The sequence below is a fragment of the Musca domestica genome, unplaced genomic scaffold (assembly GCF_030504385.1).
Source record: "Musca domestica strain aabys unplaced genomic scaffold, Musca_domestica.polishedcontigs.V.1.1 18, whole genome shotgun sequence".
Taxonomy (NCBI): Eukaryota; Metazoa; Arthropoda; class Insecta; order Diptera; family Muscidae; genus Musca; species Musca domestica.
In genome coordinates this window covers 8,525,200-8,548,052 of record NW_026712238.1, presented here as the reverse complement: position 1 = coordinate 8,548,052, position 22,853 = coordinate 8,525,200, and the positions used below count along the sequence as shown (strand labels likewise).

The following is a 22,853-nucleotide window of genomic DNA, read 5'->3' as shown; positions in this document are numbered from 1 at the left end:
GTCCATATGTGATAATATTTTTTCCTCCTCTTCAAATTGGCACTCAACTGTTCAATATGAAATGTGTGTGTGTGTGTGTATGTGTGAATGTTTTTGATATGTTTTAAATTGAAACCATACAATTTTTCTTTTCTTTTGCTCATCCCTTGAGAAAAGCTATCAAAGTTGTCTTCTGTGAAAATTCTTCTTTTGAAAATTGATATTTTTACCGAGTATTGGTTGGACTTTTCAATTATTTTTACAAAATCTCTTTGCTCACACACACACACCCTCTCTCTCTCGTTCGTTCATTGGAACAACATGGCAATGCCAGAAGGCTTTTTTTTTTTTTTTTTTTTTTTGAGGCATATATCACATGTCTTGATGGTTTATTTTTTTGTAGGTCGGTCTTTGTAAAGAAATGTGTTTTTTTTTTCCTATTTTTCTATGAGATATTTTTTTATATCCTTGACTTGCTCTCACTTTCCGTCCTTACCCCCTCCTGCCTAAGTTTCTAGACCCACCTGCCTTTGTTTTTTTAGTTTCCCTTTTTTTTTCTAATACCACTTTCAATTGTTTTTGTTTTTTTCTTCTCCTAATTTGTTTGTATCTTATTTTCTTCTATTAGAATTATGATATATTTTCTTTAGATTTTTATTTTTTGGCAATTTTTCTAAGTGCATGCCACCGAAATAACTTGTAGACTTGTTGTTGGTATGTGCCTGACTGACTACTTGTAGGTTGGTTATGTTGTTATTATTACAATTTATTCCTTTCCAACTCGAATGCATTTTTAGTTGTTTGTAGTCTCGACATCTATCTTAGTTTTGCATTTCGGTTCCTTCTTCGTCTTCTTCTACCTTTTCTTCATCTGTATGCAAATTTAAGAACAAAATCCTCTTTGTTTTGTTCAATGGCCCAAAAAACCGCTGAAGCTTAAGTGTCCTATGGCTGCTGCCAAGAAAATACAAAACAAAAAAAAATGAAAAATAAAACAATGACAAACCAAATAAAACCCAAAATAAGTAACTACAGCTTTATTATTAATGTGAATATATATATATGTTTATCTTCATTATTGCTATAATTTTTATGTTTTGTATATAAAATGTTTATATTTATTTGAAATATGTATTGAATCGAGTTAAATGTGTTTATTGTAAATTTTCGTTGTGGTTTGACATGGAGATGAAAGGAAATTGCGGTTATGTCATTATTAATCTTCTGAGCGATTTAAAGGAATTAATCTATTGATTGATAGAGATTATCAAACATCTAAAAGTGTTGTTAAACTATTTAGTTTTGTTACTATTTTTGGTAACAGAATGTATGGTCGAAATCAAATACTATTTTTTAAGTATACCAAAATTTGGACAGAATGTTGAAGTATTTGATCCTATATCAAGGAGATTTAAGAAGAAGACTTCCATTAAAATTCTTTAAAAAGGAATTTTTTCAAGGAATCTTTAAATAATTTTGAAGGGGCTTTCAGACGACCCCACTTGAGGCGTGGATTTTTAAAAGTTTTTTGAGGACGTTATTCCTGGATTTTTTAATGAATTTTTGAGGGAATTTAGCCGTGAATTTAATGAATTTGTGAGGAAATTTGAGGTTGGTTTTTTTAATTTTTGATGGAGTTTTTAGGCGTGGATTTAATGAATTTATGAGGGAATTTAGGCGTGGGTTTTTTAATGAATTTTTGAGGATTTTGTAGACATCTCCAGGCGTGGATTTTTAATGAATTTTTGAGGATTTTGTAGACATCTCCAGGCGTGGATTTTTAATGAATTTTTGAGGATTTTGTAGACATCTCCAGGCGTGGATTTTTAATGAATTTTTGAGGATTTTGTAGACATCTCCAGGCGTGGATTTTTAATGAATTTTTGAGGATTTTTTAATGAATTTTTGGAAGACTTTTGAACGTCTTTAGGTATGCATTTTTAAGGGATTTTTGGACCTCTTTGGGCGTGGATTTTTTAATGCATTTTTGGGAGACTTTTGAACGTCTTCAAGCGTGGATTTTTTAATGCATTTTCGGGAGACTTTTGAACGTCTTTAAGTGTGGATTTTTTAAATGCATTTTTGGGAGACTTTTGAACGTCCTTAAATGTGGATTTTTTAAATACATTTTTGGGAGCCTTTGAACGTCTTATAGCGTGGATTTTTTAATGGATTTTTGGACGTCTTTAGGCGTGCATTTTTGAGGGAATTTTGGACCTCTTTAGGCGTGGATTTTTAATGGATTTTTTGACGTCTTTAAGTGTGGATTTTTTAATGGATTTTTGGACGTCTTTAAGTGTGAATTTTGTAATGCATTTTTGAGGGGTTTTTAAACTCCAGACGTGGATTCTTCAATCAATTTTGAGGGATTTTTAATCGACTCCAGGCGTGGATTCGTCTTTCAATTTTTGAGGGATTTTTAATCGACTCCAGGCATGAATTTTTCAATGAATTTTGTGCAATTTTTAATCGACTCGAGGCGTGGATTTGTCAATCTATTTTTGAGGGACTTTTAATCGGTTCCAGGCGTGGATTTGTCAATCTATTTTTGAGGGATTTTTAATCGGTTCCAGGCGTGGATTTGTCAATAATTTTTTCAGTTATTTTTAATCGACTCCAGGCGTGGATTCCTCAATGAATTTTTGAGGGATTTCTCATCGATTCCAGGCGTGGATTTTTTAATGAATTTTTGAGGGATTTTTTCATCGACTCCAGGCGTGAATTTTTAATGAATTTTTGAGGGATTTTTAATCGACTCCAGGCGTGGATTTTTTAATGAATTTTGAGGGATTTTAAATCGACTCCAGGCGTGGATATTTCAAAGAATTTTGAAGCGGCTTTGAGACGACCCCAGGCGTGGATTTTTCAAAAAATTTTGAAGGGGCTTTCAGACGATCCCATTCGTGGATATTTCAAAGAATTTTGAAGCGGCTTTGAGACGACCCCAGGCGTGGATTTTTCAAAGAATTTTGAAGGGGCTTTCAGACGATCCCAGGCGTGGATATTTCAAAGAATTTTGAAGGGGCTTTCAAACGAACCCAGGCGTGGATATTTTAAAGAATTTTGAAGGGGCTTTCAGACGATCCCAGGCGTGGATATTTCAAAGAATTTTGAAGGGGCTTTCAAACGATCCCAGGCGTGGATATTTTAAAGAATTTTGAAGTGGCTTTGAGACGACCCCAGGCGTGGATTTCAGAAGCAAATACTTCCAATTTTAGTAAAAATCGGTTCAGATGTAGCTATAGCTCCCATACATAAGTTTATCCGATTTGGTGTTTAAGTCCCTGACTTTCGTATATGCACTCCGCCACAATTACATTTAACATAAGATATCTCATACATCTCAGAAATGAAATTTTATCGAGATCGGTTGAGATTTGGATATAGCTTCCATATATATCTTCACGGTCATTGCGAACCAAATGATTAATATCGACACAAAAGGAGTGGATTGAAGCCCAAAAGGAGTAGATTTTAGCACATTCAACGGAATTTTTCCATTTGGTGGAAATCGGCCTCCATATATCCATAGCTCCGATACATAAATTGTTTTATTTAAGCCTTCTTAAAGACGTATCATGCATTCCTTAGCAATGTTATTTGGTACCAGCGTTACCGCCGGAAAGTTGCCCGCATTGGTGACCATATAGGGAGCTTGGGTTTAATAAATGAATATTAAGTCAAATATCAACCCATTTTTGTATTTGTGCCACTACTTCACCAGGATAGATTATCGATGCCAGGACTTGTCAACCTTTTTTCCAATTGTAGTTTTTCTTTATATCTAGTCGGTTTATTTATTGTCGTTTTTTTTTCTGTTTGCTGTTATAATCTTTTGTACATTTGTATCGGATTAAATTTATTGCACTGGTTTACCGCACTCGAAACAACTAAACCACCACCACCACCTCCTTTCCAAAACAAAAAAAAAAGATGTAGACAAATCAATTTCAATTGCATTTGTTTGCAAATCACTAAATTTTTCCACTTGAGTTGTTCTTTTCGTTCGCACAGCCACTGATCACAGATTTGTAGTCAGTTGATATTTATCCGATTCTTTTTTTTTCAATTTTTTGGCACCAAACAATTTATTTCTTTCTGGCATTTTTTTGATTTTTATTTGCATGGATTATTTGGAATTACTTAGTTTTTGTTTTGGACTCCCCAAATGTACAAGTTTTTATTTCGGTTTGGCTCAGCAAAAAAAATAAATCGTTAGTTGTTAGTTTGCATTTGTATTGAGTTATTTAATTTTGATTGTGGTTATTTATTTGTTTATCATTTTGCTGCTAGAATTAATTGTATTTTTGTAATAAATTGATTGATATTCAATTGTAAAGAAGAAGATAAAAAATTATTAAGACAAAAACAAAAAACAAGAATTGGTCAAATTGAAACACGACTTTTGTGAAAGCACCAACCGTTGTTCTTCAAAACAAAAATAAGGTAAACCGTTTTTTAATTTTACTCTCTTTTAAGATTTTATTGAAAATTGTTTTTTTTTCTCTCTCTGAATATCTTGATAACATTTTCGTTCTTTAAAGTAAGAAATTTGAACAATTCATAGACGTCGCCATGCCCAGCAACCACTGTTTTCATATATCTTTTTTTTTTTTGACATTTTTTATTCAATAGTTGTCAAGTGTTTCCTTGTTTTTACATTTTTGCAATTTTCGTAACATTCAATTCCAGTAAAGTTTTAAAAAATTCCATTTTTAATATTTATTAAAAATTACCTTTGGTTTTTCCTTTTTTCATATTCAAAATGCATTGTTGGTAATTTAGAGAAGTATATTGAAACCACATTTTTATTCTTAGTTTGAATCACAGTTTTTATTTTATCACAGATACGTTCATTTAAGAATTTTCATTCAATCCTCATCGGAAGAATTTTTCTTGGCAAGCTGTTTAAGAATATTTAACATATTTGGCCAAATTAACGAATTCTCACACGAAAAGCCCATAGTTTTAACTTATCTGCCACTTTTTGTGGCAGGTAAGTGCAAATTGCTATTATTTTAAAAAAATTGACAATATCAATAGTTTTTTTCATTTCTCAACCCTCTCGACATAAAGTGGAGGCTATATACACCTTGAAACCCAATAAAGTAAAGGATGATTTTTTTATACCCTCAGCCATATGGCTAGGGAGGGTATATATCATTTGATACGGTAAAAACGTGCCTAGTCGAAATAACGGTTTTAGACTCTAGGTCTCTTTGGACCAAATCCGTTTCAGGACATTTGGAGTCGATCTAGCGATGTCTGTCCGTCCGTTTGTCTTTCTGGCTGGTGCGCACGAAAAATCTCAAAGGAAGTATCCGATTTGTTCCCAACTTGGTACATCCTAATATTATTGTCAAACTTAGATCGAGTTCGAAGATAGGTAATATCGGTCCACTCCTATTGGTACCTCCCCAAAAAAGTAAAAGATGATTTTTTTTATACCCTTTCATTTGATACGGTAAAAACGTGCCTAGTCGAAATAACGGTTTTAGACCCTAGATCTCTTTGGACCAAATATTTTTTGGAGTCGATCTAGCGATGTCCGATGTTTGGTCCAAACTTGGTACATCCTAATATTATTGTCAAAGTTAGTTCGAGTTTGGAGATGGGCAAAAGGTCGAAAATTTCAAAAAATATATTTTCTGCACTGAAAGAGAAACGATAATCCGCTTTTCCTCCAACTTTGCAAGTCCTAATATTTGCGTCAGTGCTAGGTTAAGTTCGAAAAAGGACAATATCGGTACACTCCATCAAAGTATCTCCCCCACAATGGGCCAAAATTTTGAATAATTACAACTGTTATAAAATGTGATGTAACAGTCCGATTGTCTTCAAATTTTACACATCCCAAGAATATTAACCCAAGGTCTCCTTCTGGTACCTCCCCCACAAAAGGTCGAAATTTTCAAAAAAAATATATATTTTTTCTGCACAGAAAGAGAAATAATAATTCGATTTTGCTTCAATTTTCCAAATCCTTATATTTGCGTCAGTGCTCTTATAAAATGTGATGTAAGTGTCCAGTTATCTTCAAATTACAACACAACATTTTTTATTAACCCAAGATCTGGTGTTAAGGTGGAATATATCGGTCCACTCCTTCTAGTACCTCCCCCCACAAAAGGTTGAAATTTGGAATAACCTTTAAGCTCATAAAACGCGAAATTAACATCCGATTGCATTTTAGCTTGGAACATTTGGATATTTCTATCAACACAGGATCTGTTATAAAAACAGTAGATATCGGACCGTTCCTTCTGGTACCTCCTCCACAAAGGGTGAAAGTTTTGAATAACCAAAATGTTTATAAAATCCGAAATAAGCAACATTTTCTCTTTATATTTCACACATCCAATTATTTCTACTAACACTAGATCTGTTGCGATGATGGGGTTTATCGGTCCACTCCTTTTGGTATCTCCCCCACAAAGGCCCAAAATTTTGAATATCCATGAAGCTCATAAAACGTAAAATTAACATCCGATTCCATTCAGACTTGGCACATCTCAATATTTTCATCAACACAAAATCTGTTTTAAAGATCCGACTATTTGTTCTGGTATCTCAACTGATAAAGATGGTAGAGATCGGACCATTTGTTCTGGTACCTCAACAGTTCACACTCCAGGCTAGGGGTATACATCTGTCGGCAAAACCGACTGATACTTTTTTACTCGTTTTAATGTTTTTTTTTACTTAGCTGCCGCTTTTGTGGCAGGTAAGTGAAAATTGCTGGCAAATTCATCATTTAATTGAAAAAAAAAAACTTTTTAGTTCTTAAAAACAACTTTCGTAAAAAACCCCTCTAATTTCATATTTGAAACATTCCGTGTTTATACTGGAAGGTTTGGAGGTTCTCTAAAAATGTCGTAAATCTTAGGAAAAGTATTGCTGCAAATTCTCTTTAATTTACAATGGTTTCGTCGTTTATTTTACACACAACTTCCATAAATCGTTTCCACATTGTCCCTTGTTTTCTAATTTGTTTACGTAGTCCTCCTCCCAGAACTAGGCCCCACTTCTCTCAGTCACATTATTTGTAGGATACTCTTTATAATTTTTCCCGTGAGTTTTTCATCACATCTCATTTAGAGTGCATCCGCCCCATCAAATGTCGTTTCATGTTGTCGTTATTTCTTTTCTTTTTTCGAATTCATCCATTTCATGTTATTTTTTTATTATTATATTTACGATTAATGGCATATGTCTTTTATTATTCAAGTTAATAAATTAATAATTATAAAATTAAATAATTATAAGGTAATTGACAATTTTTGAATATTTTATTTGATTTATGTTTTTTTTCTGTGTGTTTCTTCCCTTTTCATTTCTTTATTCTGATAATAACCCTAACATGCAATACAGTTATCGCCCGGTCGTGAATGTTCCGATACCGATATGGAACCGCAAGCATCACAGAGTCAAGATTGTGAACCAACACCGCCACTACAACGACACAATTCAACCAATTTCTTTTTACCCCAAATGGAGAATGTCAATGGGACAATATCAACGGGGCAGGGTAATGCGGGCCAGAATAATGGTGGCGGTGATTCGCCGCGTCACATGCGCATGTATCATCCCCGGCATAGTCCCTTGGCGAGACAGAGGTAAGATATGAAATGATTTTGGGGAAATATTTTGAACCTAGCACCTATCGTATGTAATTTATCTGGACCATGGATAATTTGTCTACATGTTGGATAGTTGACTACACGAGATCATTTTCGATGAAAAAATACATTTATCTAACCGGATATATATCTTGTACCTTGTGATAACTGATTTACGTCGTAGATAACTAAATAAAGATTGTAGATAACTTATCCACAACATAGATAATACACTTAACATTGCGGATCGTGAATAAATTATGCACATCGTAAATAAGTACATTAACATCGATGCGGATATCTTATACCCGTTACTAACGCTGTGGATAACTTATCAACATCGTGTATAACTTCCATGTTGTAGATAATCAAATCAACACCATTGAAAACTTATCCACATTATGGATATTAAAATTAATATCGCGGCTAACTTCGTCGTGGATAATAAAAATAACACGGTGGATAACTTACCCACATCGGACATAACTTATACACGTGGATAATTTATACGTGGATAACTTATTAACATCGTGGACAATTTATCGTAGATAAGTTATCCGCAGCTGGATAACTTATCCACAGCGTGGATAATTGTGAGCATTGGACCCTAAGTCTCTTTGGACTAAATCGGTTTCATTTAGAGTCAATCTATGGGTTTCCGTCTGTCCATCTACCTGTCTAGCTGGCAGGTGCGCACGATAATTCTCGAAGGAGAGTATCCGATTTGATTCAAACTTGGTACACAAAGCCCCCACAAAGCTGTCAACACCTTGAATGACTATGAAGCCCATTAAACGGGAAATGAGCATCTGATTGTTTTTAAACGCGGAACATCCCAAAATTTCTATTAACACAAGTTAAGGCAAGAAAATGGAATATATCAGGCCACTCCTTCTGTTACCTCACCCGCAAAGGGTCAACATTTTAAATAATTATATCTTTAAGAAAATGCGAAATAAAATTTTTGATAAAACAAGATCTGGTATGAAGATGGTATATATCGCACAGATCCTTCTTGTGCCTCTCCCACAACGGGTCAAAATTTTGAACACAATATCTGCTGCGAAGATGAGATATATCCGTCGACTTCTTCCTGTACCTCCCCTACAAAGGCTCAAAATTTTGAATATCCATGAGCATCATGAACGCGAAATTAACATTCGGTTCTATTCCGAATTGGTAAATCTCAATATTTCCATCAACTCAAGATCTGTTATAAAAATGGTACAGATCGGTCCACCCCTTCTGGTACCTCCCCCACAAAGGGACAAAATTATGAATATTCATAAAGCTAATAAAACACGAAATTAACATCCGAAGCCATTCAGACTTGGTACATTTTCATATTTCCACCAACACAAGATCTGTTATAAAGATGGTATAGATCGGAAAATTTCTTCTGATACCTCCCCCACAAAAGGGTCAAAGTTTTGAATAACCAAAACGATCATAAAATCCGAAATAAGTATCCGAATCCCTTCGTATTTCACACAACCTATTATTTCTACTAACACAAGATCTGCTGTGGAGGTGGAATGTATCGGTCCACTCTTTCTGGTACCTCCCCCACAAAGGGTCAACATTTTGAATATCCATGAAGCTCATAAAACACAAAATTAACTTCCGAATCCATTCAAACTTGACACATCTTAATATTTCCATTTACACAAGATCTGTTATAAAGATTCTAGAGATCGGACCATTTGTTCTGGTACCTCCCGCACAAAGGGTCAAAGTTTTGAATAACCAAAACGATCCAAAAATCCGAAATAAGCATCCGATTCGCTTCACACCCTATTATTTGTACCCACACAAGATCTGCTGTAAAGATGGGATATATCGGTCCACTCCTTCTGGTACATCCCCCACAAAGGGTCAAAAATTTTAATATCGATGAAGCTCATAAAACGCGAAATTAACATACGATTCCATTCAGACTTGGTAAATCTCAATATTTCCATCAAGACATGATCTGTTATAAAGATGGTAGAGATCGGACCATTCCTTCTGGTACCTCTCCCACAAAGGGTCAAAATTTCAAATGACCAAAACGATCAAAAAATCTGAAATACACATCCGATTCTCTTCATATTTCACACAACCTATTATTTCTACTAACACAAGATCTGCTGTGAAGATGGGATATATCGGTCCACTCCTTCTTGTACCTCCCCCAACATCCGATTCCATTCATACTTGGCACGTCACATTATTTATTTTATATCTATGTAGGTGCCATACGAAATGGATAATATTGGTCCATTCCTAGAGAGTCAACAATTTGAAAAATCATAGCAGAAGCCAAATTATTTTTAAATAATCAAACATTGGCTTGATTGTATACATCTGGCGACAAAACCGACTGATACTTTTTAACATGTTTTTTTTTTTTTTTAATTGTGTATACTGTGGATAACTATAACTTATCTACCCTTCTAAATACTTTCTACATTTTTACTAATATCCCCTTTTTTTTTGCTCTTTCTTCCATCCCTCGGAAAACCAGGGGTCTAGATCCACAGCGTGGTTTCAATGATGCCATGTCACCAGATCATCCAAATCACATAAGTCAGCAACAACAACAACAGCAGCAGCAACAAGCACAAAATCGTACGGGGACAACGGCTACACCCACCATGCAGCAACGCATGAAACCCTTGGGTGTAGCCACTCCACTAGTTATGGCTAGTCCAGTTAGAAGGTAAGTTGTGCTGCTCATTCAAAAATATGCAATCAAAATGCCACCAAAACACCTGTGTTACTCTATGACATTTCTATTTTCCAACCCCCCCAAAAAAAAAAACACCTATACACTTGTTTACCTTTTTTAACAAAATTTCAAACGACCCAAACAAACAAATTGTGGACCAATGAAAATAATTAAAAAAAAAATTTTTCCTTTTTATAAATATTTTGCTTTTTTATTTGTATCTTCTTCTTTCTGCAAATTAAAACAAATTGAAAATTTTAAAACAATGAAAATGGTACCCACTTCCCATGTGAAACACAATTTTCAATAACCAACGAACAATGCCTAAAATAATACCCCAACTTTTTTAACTATCCTTTGCATTTAACAACAACAATGACACGCATTTTTTAATAAATTCCCCCTTCGTTCGTTCGTTCCCCACTCCAACCAAAAAAAAATTAAAAAAATGAAACAAAATTTATGAAATTTATACAAAAAAGATGGACATAGCTGGAATTTGCCACGTTTTCTTTGTGCCAACATAATCGGTAATTAACAAATTGTAGACAATTGCATTTTTTTTCGTTCGTTCGTTCTTTCTCTGTCTCACTTGCTCCGTGTGTGTGTTGTTCAGAGGCAAAGCAATGCAAAATGTTTTTTTTTTTTTTTTTTTTTTTTTGTTATTGGAACACCAAAAATTTTCTTGATTTTCTTTTGAGATTTGTAAAACATGGTTGATGAAAACTATACGCACAGCAGCAACAGCAGCTTTCGTTTGAGTAGAATTGTTATTGAGTATTGTTATTCTTGTTTTCTTTTTTTTTAGGTAGAGTTATTTTTCATTGCAACGACTAAACAAAAGTTGTTATTTTTATATATGTTTAAATAACAACAACAAGTATTTAGTTTAACAAAAAAAATTATTTATTTTTTAAAGAGATTGTTATGGCTTCAATTTCCAGCTTTGTGTTTTTTTCCTTCTTCTAATGCTGCAATGTTTACATAATCATTGCATATTTTTAGGCATATTCAGTTGCTTGTTGCATTCATTTTGAGTTGTGGTTTGTTTTATCATTGCCCCATTCATTATCAACAAAAATGTGTTTTTGCAAAGGAAATAGAAAATCCGAATTAATTTATAAGTCAAACTGGATATTTAATAAAAGATCAGAGCGCCTTTCCCATAGAATGAATAAATTGATAGTCTATTTATTACACAAAAATGTACTATTTAAAAAGCTGAAAAGAAAATTAATCTAGCAACGTGGCGGTAATGATCGACCGATGGTCTAATAACGACCGCTATAAATTCCACCGCTCTTTGATATAGTCCATCAGATTGAAACTTTTCCAGATAACTGGGAAAACTAGCAGGTCTCTATATTGAGTATATTCATTGGAGATGAAGTTAGAGGGCGTTGTACCGGGTCAAATAACATTTATAATTTATGTCCATCACGTCCAAATGGGAAATGATGATAACTACTGTGTGAGGATGAAGGAAGAAAATATAATTATTATCCAGAAAAATATAAAAATCATTTTAAAACTCTATTCTGAAAGGTTTTTTCATGAAGAATACTACTTCTTCTAGAACACTTCTCCAGCTAATGACATTGCTGTCCTTGTCTTTAGGTGGAGTAGTTACAATAGTAAAGTATGAGTCTTTTAATCTATTGTTTGTCTATTCCAGGAGCATACGTAGAGAAAAGGTCATTGGCATCAGTTCTAGGTCAGATGCGAAAATGGACAATATCGGTCAACTCCATCAAGTATCTCCCCCACAAAGGGTCAACATTTTGAATAATTATAGTTCTTATAAAATGTGATGGAAGTGTCCGATTGTCTTCAAATTTCACACATCTCATTATTTCTACTTGCACAAGATCTGCTGTGAAGATGGAATATATCGGTCTACTCCTTCTGGTACCTTCCCCACAAAGGGTCAAAATTTCGAATTACCAAAACGATTTTTAAACCCGTAATAAGCATCCGATTCACTTCATATTTCACACATCTCATTATTTCTACTAGCACAACATCCGTTGAGAATATGGAATTTATCGGACCACTCGTTCCGGTACCTCCCCCTCAAAGGGTCAACATTTTGAATATCCATGAAGCATGACTAAAACGCGAAATTAACATCCGATTCCCTTCAGACTTGTCAAATCTTAATATTTTCATCAACACAAGATCTGTTATAAAGATGGTAGAGTTCGGACCATTCCTACTGGTACCTCCCCCACAAAGGGTCAAGATTTCGAAAAACCAAAATGATTATTAAATCCAAAATAAGCATCCGATTCTCTTCATATTTCACACAACCTATTATTTCTAACAACACAATATCCGCTGAAAAATTGGGATATATCGTTCCACTCCTCTTGGTACCTCCCCCGCAGAGGGTCAAAATGTTAAATACCTATGATGCTTATAAAACGCGAAATTAACAACCGATTCCATTCAGTCATGGCAAATCTTAATATTTTCATCAACACATGATCTATTATAAAGATGTTAGAGATCGGACCATTTCTTCTGGTACCTCCCCCACTAAGGGTCAACATTTTGAATAACGAAAACGTTCATAAAATCCGAAAATGGAATCCGATTGTCTTCAAATTTCAACTTGCTATATCTAAATATTTTCCTTAGCCAGAAATCTGATATAAATATGTAATAAATCGGAATTTATGTTCGATTCGCTTTACATTTTTCGATTCGATTTAAATTTTGCACGTACCAATAGTTTTGTCTGTATTTAGATGAAGTGGAATATTTCGGTCCGCCATATCAGTTACTTCACGCATATTTCCACATTTTTGACAAATTTGCATATATCTCATATAAAGTATAGGGAGTAGTCGATATAGTCCAAAGATACGAATTGGTCAACTGCTTCGAAATCTCCTCCATAAAGAGTCAACAGTTTGAATAATAATAACTCAAGGCTGGGGGTACACATCTGTCGGCAAAACCGACTTGTTTATTTTAAAACTGGTCCAACAAAAAATTATTTTCCACAGTAAAGGACATTCACACCTATAGTATTTTGAATTTGACCTCTTCGTTAACTCCCTCTATATACTCACTACAGTTGATCCAAAACATATGTTTAGCTTTCTAGATTTACTTGTGTAAATTCACCTTTTGGCTATCCCCAAATGTGTTTTACTACCACCGACTGTATGTTATCTTTTGCTCCGATATCGATCAGGATTTCCCATGGGACATGAAGCTTCGTAATAATCTCAGAAGAGTAGTATATAAAGTGTTTTTAGATTTCTTGATGTCACAAATATTTGAAGATTTATTTCTGGTACTCTCAAATAAATTTTGTTTAATAAATAACAATGTTATTGAAATAATTTTTTTAATTTATTATCTTACCCACTTTTTTATTTGTAGGAGTTATGCTTTGCAAAAACACATTTAAAAAGGTTCTCATTAATTACCTCATCATCGTGAAGTTTCCACTTATTTACATAAATAATTCAGAAACGAAATTATTTCACAATAAGTTATTTATGATTAGGGTGTATTCTACACAAACCTTCTTTGTGCTTTTTATAATGAAATAATGAAAAACAAAAAACTACAGCATACTTTTGGGGTTAAACAGTGTATAAGTGAGCTGTCTTCTTTGATGAGCATTCGAAATTCCTTTTGTTTGTTTTTTGTTTACATTTCTTAAACTTCTCATCAAAACTATTCATTCATTTGTCTATAAATTCAACTATGTGTTTTATTTTATTTTCAATATTTAAATGTATTTTTTTTAAATTAAAAAAAAAAACCCTTCTATTCCTCTTTTATTTTCTTTTTTTTTCTAAAGCCAAAAATGATCAACCAATACTATGTAAAATAATAATGAAACAAAAACCCAAAACAAATTGTATTTCTATAAGAAAATGAAAGAAAGAAAGAGAGCGAGTGAGTGCGCGCACACAGACACATCACACCTCAACTCACCTCAAAAAATAAAAAAAAAACAGAAAGCCCGTGTACAAAATTTTGTTATATCAAACAAGAAACACCTCCTCTTCTTTCTCTGTAACTAAACATCTAGATTTAAAATTTTGTTTATTGTAACAAAAAGCAAAAATAAAAACAAACAAGAAGCTCCGTCCAAATATCAAACAACTTTTTGTTCGTCAATAACTATTTTCGTTCTACTCAACCACCCACCACTCTCTTCTGCTCAACTCTGTTTCCAACAACTTCTGTTTTCTCTGTTTATTTCACCCAAAAAAAAAACACATGGAGGTGAGTTAATTTTTTTTAAACAAATATTTTGCTTTGTTTTTGTTTTACTTTTCTTTAATTTAAATTGTCTCGTCCCCATTTTCGTTCGTAATTATCTTTTTTTTCACTTCACGTGTTGTGTTTTGTTCTGCTTGTCATTCATTCGTCTCCAAAGTGAATTCATTTCAAAATTTTTCTTAAAAATAAAATGTAATACAAATTTTTGGCCATATCTCACATTACATCGATACTTTTCACTGTAAATTAATTTTAACAAAAAAAAAAACATTTTTAATCTCAAATTTTGGGTCCTAAATTTTAATACCCTCCACCTATTCTCGGCGAAGCGCTTGCTTGAGGTGATTGACACTTTGGTATTTGTTAGTGCCAACTTTGCTTTCCAAAATACTCCAGATACAATAGTCCAATGGATTTGTATCCGGAGATTTTGGTGGCCATTGTGCGCTGGAAATGAAGCGTTGAATTTCATTTTGTGACCATTATTGGGTCCTGTTGGAATGTCCAAGGTCTGCGGCCAAAATATTTGCGTGCCCAAATCCTTAATACACCCTCCAGAATATTTTCGCGATAATATTCTGCATTTATTCTGATGCCACGGTCGATTAATACGAGAGGAGAGCGACCATCGGTTGTTATGGCTGTTATCACCATGGCCGGCGCATGAGTTCTGGTGGCCAACCGGAGGTGCAGAGATGAAAAAACTGCAACCAACTTCAGACTACTGTCATTGTCACCTTTGTGGTGCTTGGTGCATTTCTTCACCTGGAAGACATACCTAAATTTTTCCTCCTGGTCTTTTGTCTCCTGGTTTTTGGAAAATTTGGTTACAGATATGACACAAAAGGTGTTCGATAATTGTTAGGAAGATTCGACGTCGAAGAAGATGACCCTCAGAAGGACTCCCCGTTCGAATATTACCAGATTTTTATTGTTGTTACCCGTTAGGGAGAGGATAGACTGCTGCCAGTGATTATTTTCCAATCTGCAGACCGAAATTTCTCCTCCTGGTCTTACGTCTTCTGGATTAAAAGTTTGATTACAGATATGACCCCAAAAGGTGTTGGGTGATTTAGAATTCGAATATTACCAGATTTTTTGTTGGGGCTACCTGTTAGAGAAAGGATAGTCTGATGCTGATTATTTTCTAATCTGCAGAGTACCTCAAAAGTAGTCTTAAATATGCCCTCCACGGTCAATATTTAGTTTGGTTACAGATATGACCCCGTCTAAGAAGATGTCCTTGAATTCGAATATTACCAAATTTTTTGTTGGAGCTACCCGTTAGAGAAAAGATAGCCTGATGCTGAGTATTTTCCAATCTGCAGATTACCTCAAAAGTAGTCTGGAATATGCACTCCACGGTCAATATTGAGACTCTCTTCATCAAAGTGAATCGATCAGCTGGTGTTGATACGACCCAAGCTATAAGTAGTATTGTAAGAGACCCACTCCTATAGACCACCTCCCTTTGTCATTTATTGCTCTTGTAAAAGATTTCAGCAGTTTTTTCCAACTTCACTTCAAGCCTTTTTAAATAGCAAGGGGTGGGGTGTTAATCCCTGATTACATAAATCCCATTGATATTATTTGTTTTTCTCCAGTTTAAAAATTTCCACAACGTCAAATGACCCAAAATTTGTTTTAGAATTGTTTATAAAATATTAACAACTCTTTCAAATTCTTTCAATTAGTTTGGCATACATTTGGGCGAATACATTGGTTAACCATTCATCCATGTTCAAACATTTGTTTTTTTTTTTTATTTTTTTAATTCTTATTAAAATATACATTTTTAAAGGGCTAATCAAATATTTTTTTCTAATAAAAAATAGTCAAACGCTTCTAGAATTAGTTAAGAGAGATTTTTAGATTTACCCAAAAAGTATGCAATGAATTGGTTGACATGATTCCTGGCATTTTTTTTATATATATTTTCGTAATATTATATATTATTTTTTGTGCTATACACATCATTTAACATTTATTTTTAGTATGCTCCTTTTTTTCAAATTATCATTAGGAAGTTTAAAATCGTTTAAAAGTTTAGAATTTTGGAATAATGGAAATACTGAAAATAATTTTCCATTTAATTGTAGACAATAGCATTGTTGTTAGTATTAGAATGAATGTGAAACATATTCATTTTCATCACACAAAATCAGTTGTATCCTTATAAATCCGTGTTAAATTAAAAACATTTTCAAATAGATATAAGTCTAACCATTAACTAAACTCTACTTTAAAGGTAATCGCTAGTTTTGTTCCATAAATAAATGCAAAAATATACTGTTTTTCTTCCGGTAACCAGGAATTTTGTAGAAAAAATTAAAATTATTCTATATAAATTTGGCCAATGTCTGGTATCTCCCCTACAATAGTTAAAAAATTTCGCCAAAAAAAAAATAATAATACAAATATTTAATGAATATTTATATAAGATTTAAGTAGGGGGCAAAAATTAAAACATTGGCTCACCGATTCTTGCACCTCCACCATAAAAATTAAAAAAATATATTCATTCATATATCTCATATAAAATCCATAGGGTAATATTGCAATCAAACTTACATCAACATTTTTCTCATGTAGATGTGCTGGTATCTCTTTAAAGCATAAAGGATTTGTAAATAAGTGGCTTAAAATGAGAAATTATTCCCCAGTTTTCCTCAGGTGTAAAGGTCGGAATAGAAGCCCTTTTGTTGTAAGATACATTTTTTTTGCTGATTTTCAGTCTTTCTATAGATTTGTATGTAAGTAGGGTTTAGGACTTGGCACAAGCTTAAGATTTTGGATGGTTAATGAATAATAAATGGTGGATAAAATTGACCATATCTTTTGGAAGCAATACACAAAAACTTCAATTTAAACGGGAATATTTTTAATACTGAAAGTCACTTCCAGGCAAAATCACAAATACATGAAAGGACACTTCTAACACTGATTTCGTTGAGGCATAAAATCAAACATCGGAGATATAATAAAATATAATTGGAATCGAATCGAATCGTGTAACTATTCCAATGATTTTCCAAAGGAAATTCTGCTGCCGATTCAGTTAAATATTGTGCTTAAAACCAAGGTAAATTTAAAACATCTTCCGGGAGGCGAATACAGGTCTTAGTCTTCTTTTGCTGTCAATAGTTTTTTTAGGAAAAATCCATCAATAAAGAGAAACGTTAAAAAAAAAATTGCACAAAATTTACATTTGAACACTGTCCAAATATATTTCTGCCAAAAAAATCCGAGCCGTGCTAATACCTTCAAATTATCAACAAGTAAAATAGAAGCTAAGTTCGGCCTGATCGAACTTTTAATAGCCTTCACCATCTGGATGGTAGTTGAAAATTAAAAAAAAAAATCCGAAAACTACCACTTAATTGAAAACGGTTATATGGAGACTATACGAAGACATTGACCTGCATACGAATTTTTTTGTCATAGGCTGTAGAACCCACTATGAACTTCAAATACGAAATTTGAAAGAATTCCGGTAAATAATGTCGCTAAAACCTTCAAAATACCGAATAAAGAGAGGTACCGTTATATGGTGGCTATATGAAGACGTGGACCTGCATACAAAATTTTTTGTCATAGGCTAATTAGGAAAATACCGATTATCTGGATGTGCCGTTATATACATTGGCCGACATAGCCTATTTACGAACTTAACCTGCTTAATGTAAAAATATGGACGTATGCAAAATTTCTCCCTTCTATCTCAATTCGTTCGAAAAATAGCGTGATTACAACAGATACACAGACAGACAAACAAACTGACATCCCCAACTCGTCTTAGAATTTTATCTTTAAATGGTGGAGAAATAAAAATGGGGAGGTACTGTTATATAGTATCAGCAATTCTAATCATCCCAAACATAATACATATTTTTATTGAATTTGAAAGCTTTATATAAAATAACATCGGATCTATCTTAATTTCAACAGACATGCGGTCAGACAACACTGAATCTACTTAGAATTCTATTCTGGTCATTTTAGAGGTTTTACATCTTATATGGTACAAAAGGTGTAGGAAAAATCATTTAGTAATGCTTAGTGTAATCACATCCATCAGAGCCTCAGATTACAATTTTATCTTGAAGCTATGTAGATTTTTCCCGGATAATTATTTAAAATTATTCCCCAAGGATAATCACATTTTCATTAATTATTCTTTATTGTTCACAGATTTATGCTAATTTATTACTTTTCAGCATTAGTTTTAGGAAAATTATTTTTTTTTTACTTATTTAAATAGACTTTAGTTAGACTAGAATTGATTTGAAATGACAAAAACTACTATTGACCAGACATACCCAATGGTTGACCATAATTATGTTCAATACTTTTCAATTCAACTCAATACTTTTTTTACGCTTGATAAACAATTATGTAAAAATTTAGAAACCATATCCACCTATCACTCGGCTCATGAAAATTGTACAATTACCACCAATCCATTAGGCCATTGCAACAAATATCATTCACATCCAAAGCACAATATCAACATTCATTCCAATTAACATGTTTCTCTATCTCACTAATCGATTTGTACCTTCTTGGTTTTCATGTTAGTTTCTTCATTTTAGTTGTGTCTTCAATTTCTTGAAAAAGTTTTCTGTGTCTGCACTGCTTTTTTCAAATGTTTTTTTTTTCTGTTTTCTTTGTATTTTGAAAACTGCAAACAATCACAATTTGAATTTGTACTAACATCTCCCCCGCAAAAAAAAATCAAAAAAATTAAAATTGTTCTTTGGCTTAAAGCTTAACAATTGAGTTCTGTAACTATTTGGCATAACATAACCTAACTATTCTCTTCAGCTTTGTTTCTATTTTCCCCCCTATTTCCCCCGAGAAAAATAATATGAAACTGTTTTTTTTTCGTGTTCAAAAACCGTATTTTTGATTAAACTAATGAAAATATAAATAAATCTTTTCGAAAACTTCAAATAGATCAAATCCTGGCACACCCACACAGCCAAGAAGGCCGGATTTTATTGGTTTGAATCAGCAGCAGCAACAACAACTTGCCAATTCACAAAATCCAACACAATCCTATTATGAGTATACCACAAATGTTGGTCCCGGGCCGGGTTCTTCGTCCTCCTCATCGGCGGGCTTGCCGCCACAGCATCCGCAGTTACCCACGATACAGCAGCAACAACAAATGCTAATGCAGCAACGTGCCATAATGCAGCAACAGCAACAAGGTAAGCGATCACAAAAGAAAAATACAAAAAACAATCGGATAATAATAGTGTTCTCCCACTTTTCCAGGGGCTATTAACATTCAACAACAACAACATGCAGCTGCATTGGCCCAACAGCCATACGGAGGCAGTCCCCAGCGTCGTTTTCTGTCCGAGGGAGAATTGGTGCGTCAAAGCAGCGGTGCCATGGGACCGACAATGGGTGATCTGGCCTATGCTCGCTCCAACAATACCGTTGATAACATACGGGAACTAGCCGGCAGTCCCCAGAGAGGAGTCTACATGTGGAAGGACACATCTCCAGGTTTCCAAAATAGCACCGGTGGTGGTGGCGGCGGGGGCATGATGATGCCACCACCATCTTCAATGGCAGGCGGAGTAGGCTTAGGAGGTATTGGCAGCAGTGCGGGCACGATGCCAACCAGCATGCAACATCACAGTACAGGCGGGCCTCAATACATAACCGTAACAGGTGGAGCACAACAGGGTCATCCCCTAATTATGACACACTCGCGCATGCAGCCTGGTGGCGGTGTGGTTCATGACTTCCAACAGCAACATCAGCAGCAGCAGCAGCAACAACAGATGCATGGAGGAGGTGTATTCCATCGTTCAAATCCAACTAGTCCCACAACATTGCCTTCGGCCTCAACAACAGCTTCCGCACCAGCCTATATGCTACGCTATGGCGGTGGGACTTCAACGGTGACATCACAATCCCAACCCCAACCCATGGCCAGCTATAGTCAAGCTCTGGGCTCCGGTAGCACCGGCAATGCCGGTGGTCCTGCAGCCAGCTGTTCACAAAACTATCAACCCAAAATCCATGGTGGTGTTCCCGTCTTTCCACCCAATCCTCCGCCAGCTGGCATGTCATCCAATACACAACCTTCGCCTCAAATCAAACGCAAACAGACTCCCACCCGACCCATGTCCTTTGTCAGAGCACTCGAAATGACAGACTCTATGGAAATGCAAACGCTTGAGCAGCAGCAGCAACAACAACACCATCATCAACATCAGCAGCAACAACAAAATCGCAACAATGGTGCCATTATAACGGGACAAGGTGGCGGAGCTGCCCAGCACATAATTGGCTCGCGGGCAAATACCACCACGCCCACACCCGATCGTGCCAGTGTGTATGACATGAACTATGAAATTTCTGTATAACCCGTGCTGGTACCGGTCGTTATAGCCCCACCTGCCTCCGCGGCGACGTCACTGCACAATGTCTATGGCCACAAAAAGTTGATGGCCGCAAATAGCATAGGCAGTGGCGGCGTAACATTTATGGCCGCTGGTGGCGGCGGCGGTGGGTGTTCAATGGCCAAAAAACCACTTATCATCAACAACATGAATAGCACCAGTGAGAGTAGCAGCAGTAGCGGAAATAGTGGCGGTGGTGTGGGTGGCCTTGGCAGTGGCAGTGGTGGTAATGTTATTGTTGGTGTTGGCGTTGGTGTTGCCGCTGCTGCAGCAACATCCATACCAGAAGAGCCGGCTGCCTATGCTTCTGTGGCTGTGGTAAATGTCAACGCTACAAATGGTACAAGTAGCCATAGTGTAAGACAACCGAACAAAAGAAAATTTTCCACTTTTTTCTAAAAGCAAACAAAAAAAAGAAGACCCCTGACACACAAACCTCCTCATCTCATCCTTTTTCTTTTCGTTGCACGTTTTATGTTGAAAGGAAAAGAATAAGGATGTGCAAAAAAGAAGTGTGCCAGCCGATTTGGTTAATTTATACACCTGCCGCCCTTTGCCCCTCCTACTGTTCTCCTTCTTATACTATGTCGCTTCGATACTGCTCTCCAGAGAAAATCCGAAATGAAAACTAAAACTAAAAAACCATTTAACCTCCCAAAAGAAAACAAAACAAATTGTTGTATATATTTATATTTAAAAAGATATTTTTATGTTTTTTTTTAAATTATGTTTAATAAATTATAGCAATTTTTTAATTTATAAAACAACAAAAAGAAAAACTAAAGTAAACCTCCCCCTAATATACAATCATATATGAGAGTAAATGAAAATTGTATTTTAATACTTATTAATCATTCTACTTACAAACAACAAAAAAGAAAATAAATTAGAAACAAATAAACTAACACCACCACCCTAGGATCCCCACCCCCAAGTAAAACAAAGTCCCTTATTTATTAACCCCGCCAGGTAGATATTAGTTTTCTATTTAACACATTTGAAATATGAGTGATGATATTGTGCAGTCGTGGTAGGAGTTATGGCATGAATTGAATGTAAAAGTAAAGTACGAAAGCGGTCAAGTTATTTAGAATTATTTGGGCCTTTGAGAAATGAATATTTTTAATCAAAATTTGAGATTTGAAATATTTCTCTATTTACGCCCCAAAAACTATTAAGAAATTAAATTGAAAACATTTGGCATTATGTATCGAAAAACATTCGACATTTATTTAACATCTTCACACACCAAAGATATTTTTAAAAAGATTTCGATCAAGTTTTTTATGATAGATTTAAATTTTAATATTTCTAATAATTTTTAATAAAATTGTTATGATGTTACAATTTGGATTTTCGTAATCCAGAACTTTTTTAAGATGTGTCATATATGAATTTGAAAATTGGTTTTTATGATTAATTTGAATCATAAAACTTCCGCTTATTATTATCAGACATTTTTAAAAAGCTTTACAAATCTCTTAATTTGAATTATTTTTTATAAAATTTGGATGGATTTCAAATGGATTTCTTCTTCAAAATTTGTCGAAAAAGAAGAAATCGTTGAGTTTTCAATTTGTCCAAGAGATTTAAGCAAGCATGAGTTTTGTTATAAACCAATTTTATTTTTGAACCAAGTCCATACATCGTATCAAGAATGAAACTTGCATGGAATTATACTTTTTGTCTGTGAATGATTTTCTTCTCCTTTCCTCAAAAAATTAGCATATCGGAAAAAAGGAAATCGGCCCCATTACGGTTGTCGTCGACGTCGCAAAATAAAATCGAGGCGACAATAACGATATTAGGGTTTTTGTTTTTTGTCGATAGCGATAAATGATTGATATTATCATTGTCGATACAACAGTCGAAGTG

At 34.4% G+C, this 22,853-nt stretch overlaps 1 protein-coding gene across 3 annotated transcripts in view; it reads left to right on the top strand.

The window, feature by feature from the left end:
* LOC101891806 (palmitoyltransferase ZDHHC8) overlaps positions 1-21,396 on the top strand; it is a 181,853-nt gene extending 160,457 nt beyond the window's left edge. The window contains exons 7-10 of one of the 3 annotated variants that reach the window (XM_011293229.3): positions 7,351-7,595; positions 10,105-10,299; positions 19,513-19,769; positions 19,837-21,396. In XM_011293229.3, coding sequence (XP_011291531.1) covers positions 7,351-7,595; positions 10,105-10,299; positions 19,513-19,769; positions 19,837-20,942 — 1,803 coding nt within the window. In that variant the 3' untranslated portion in view covers positions 20,943-21,396. Of the gene's footprint in view, positions 1-7,350; positions 7,596-10,104; positions 10,300-10,790; positions 10,839-14,128; positions 14,174-19,512; positions 19,770-19,836 lie in introns of those variants that run through there. The other 2 variants (XM_059120923.1, XM_011293231.3) reach the window with 2 other exon arrangements.
* Positions 21,397-22,853: the final 1,457 nt, after the last annotated feature.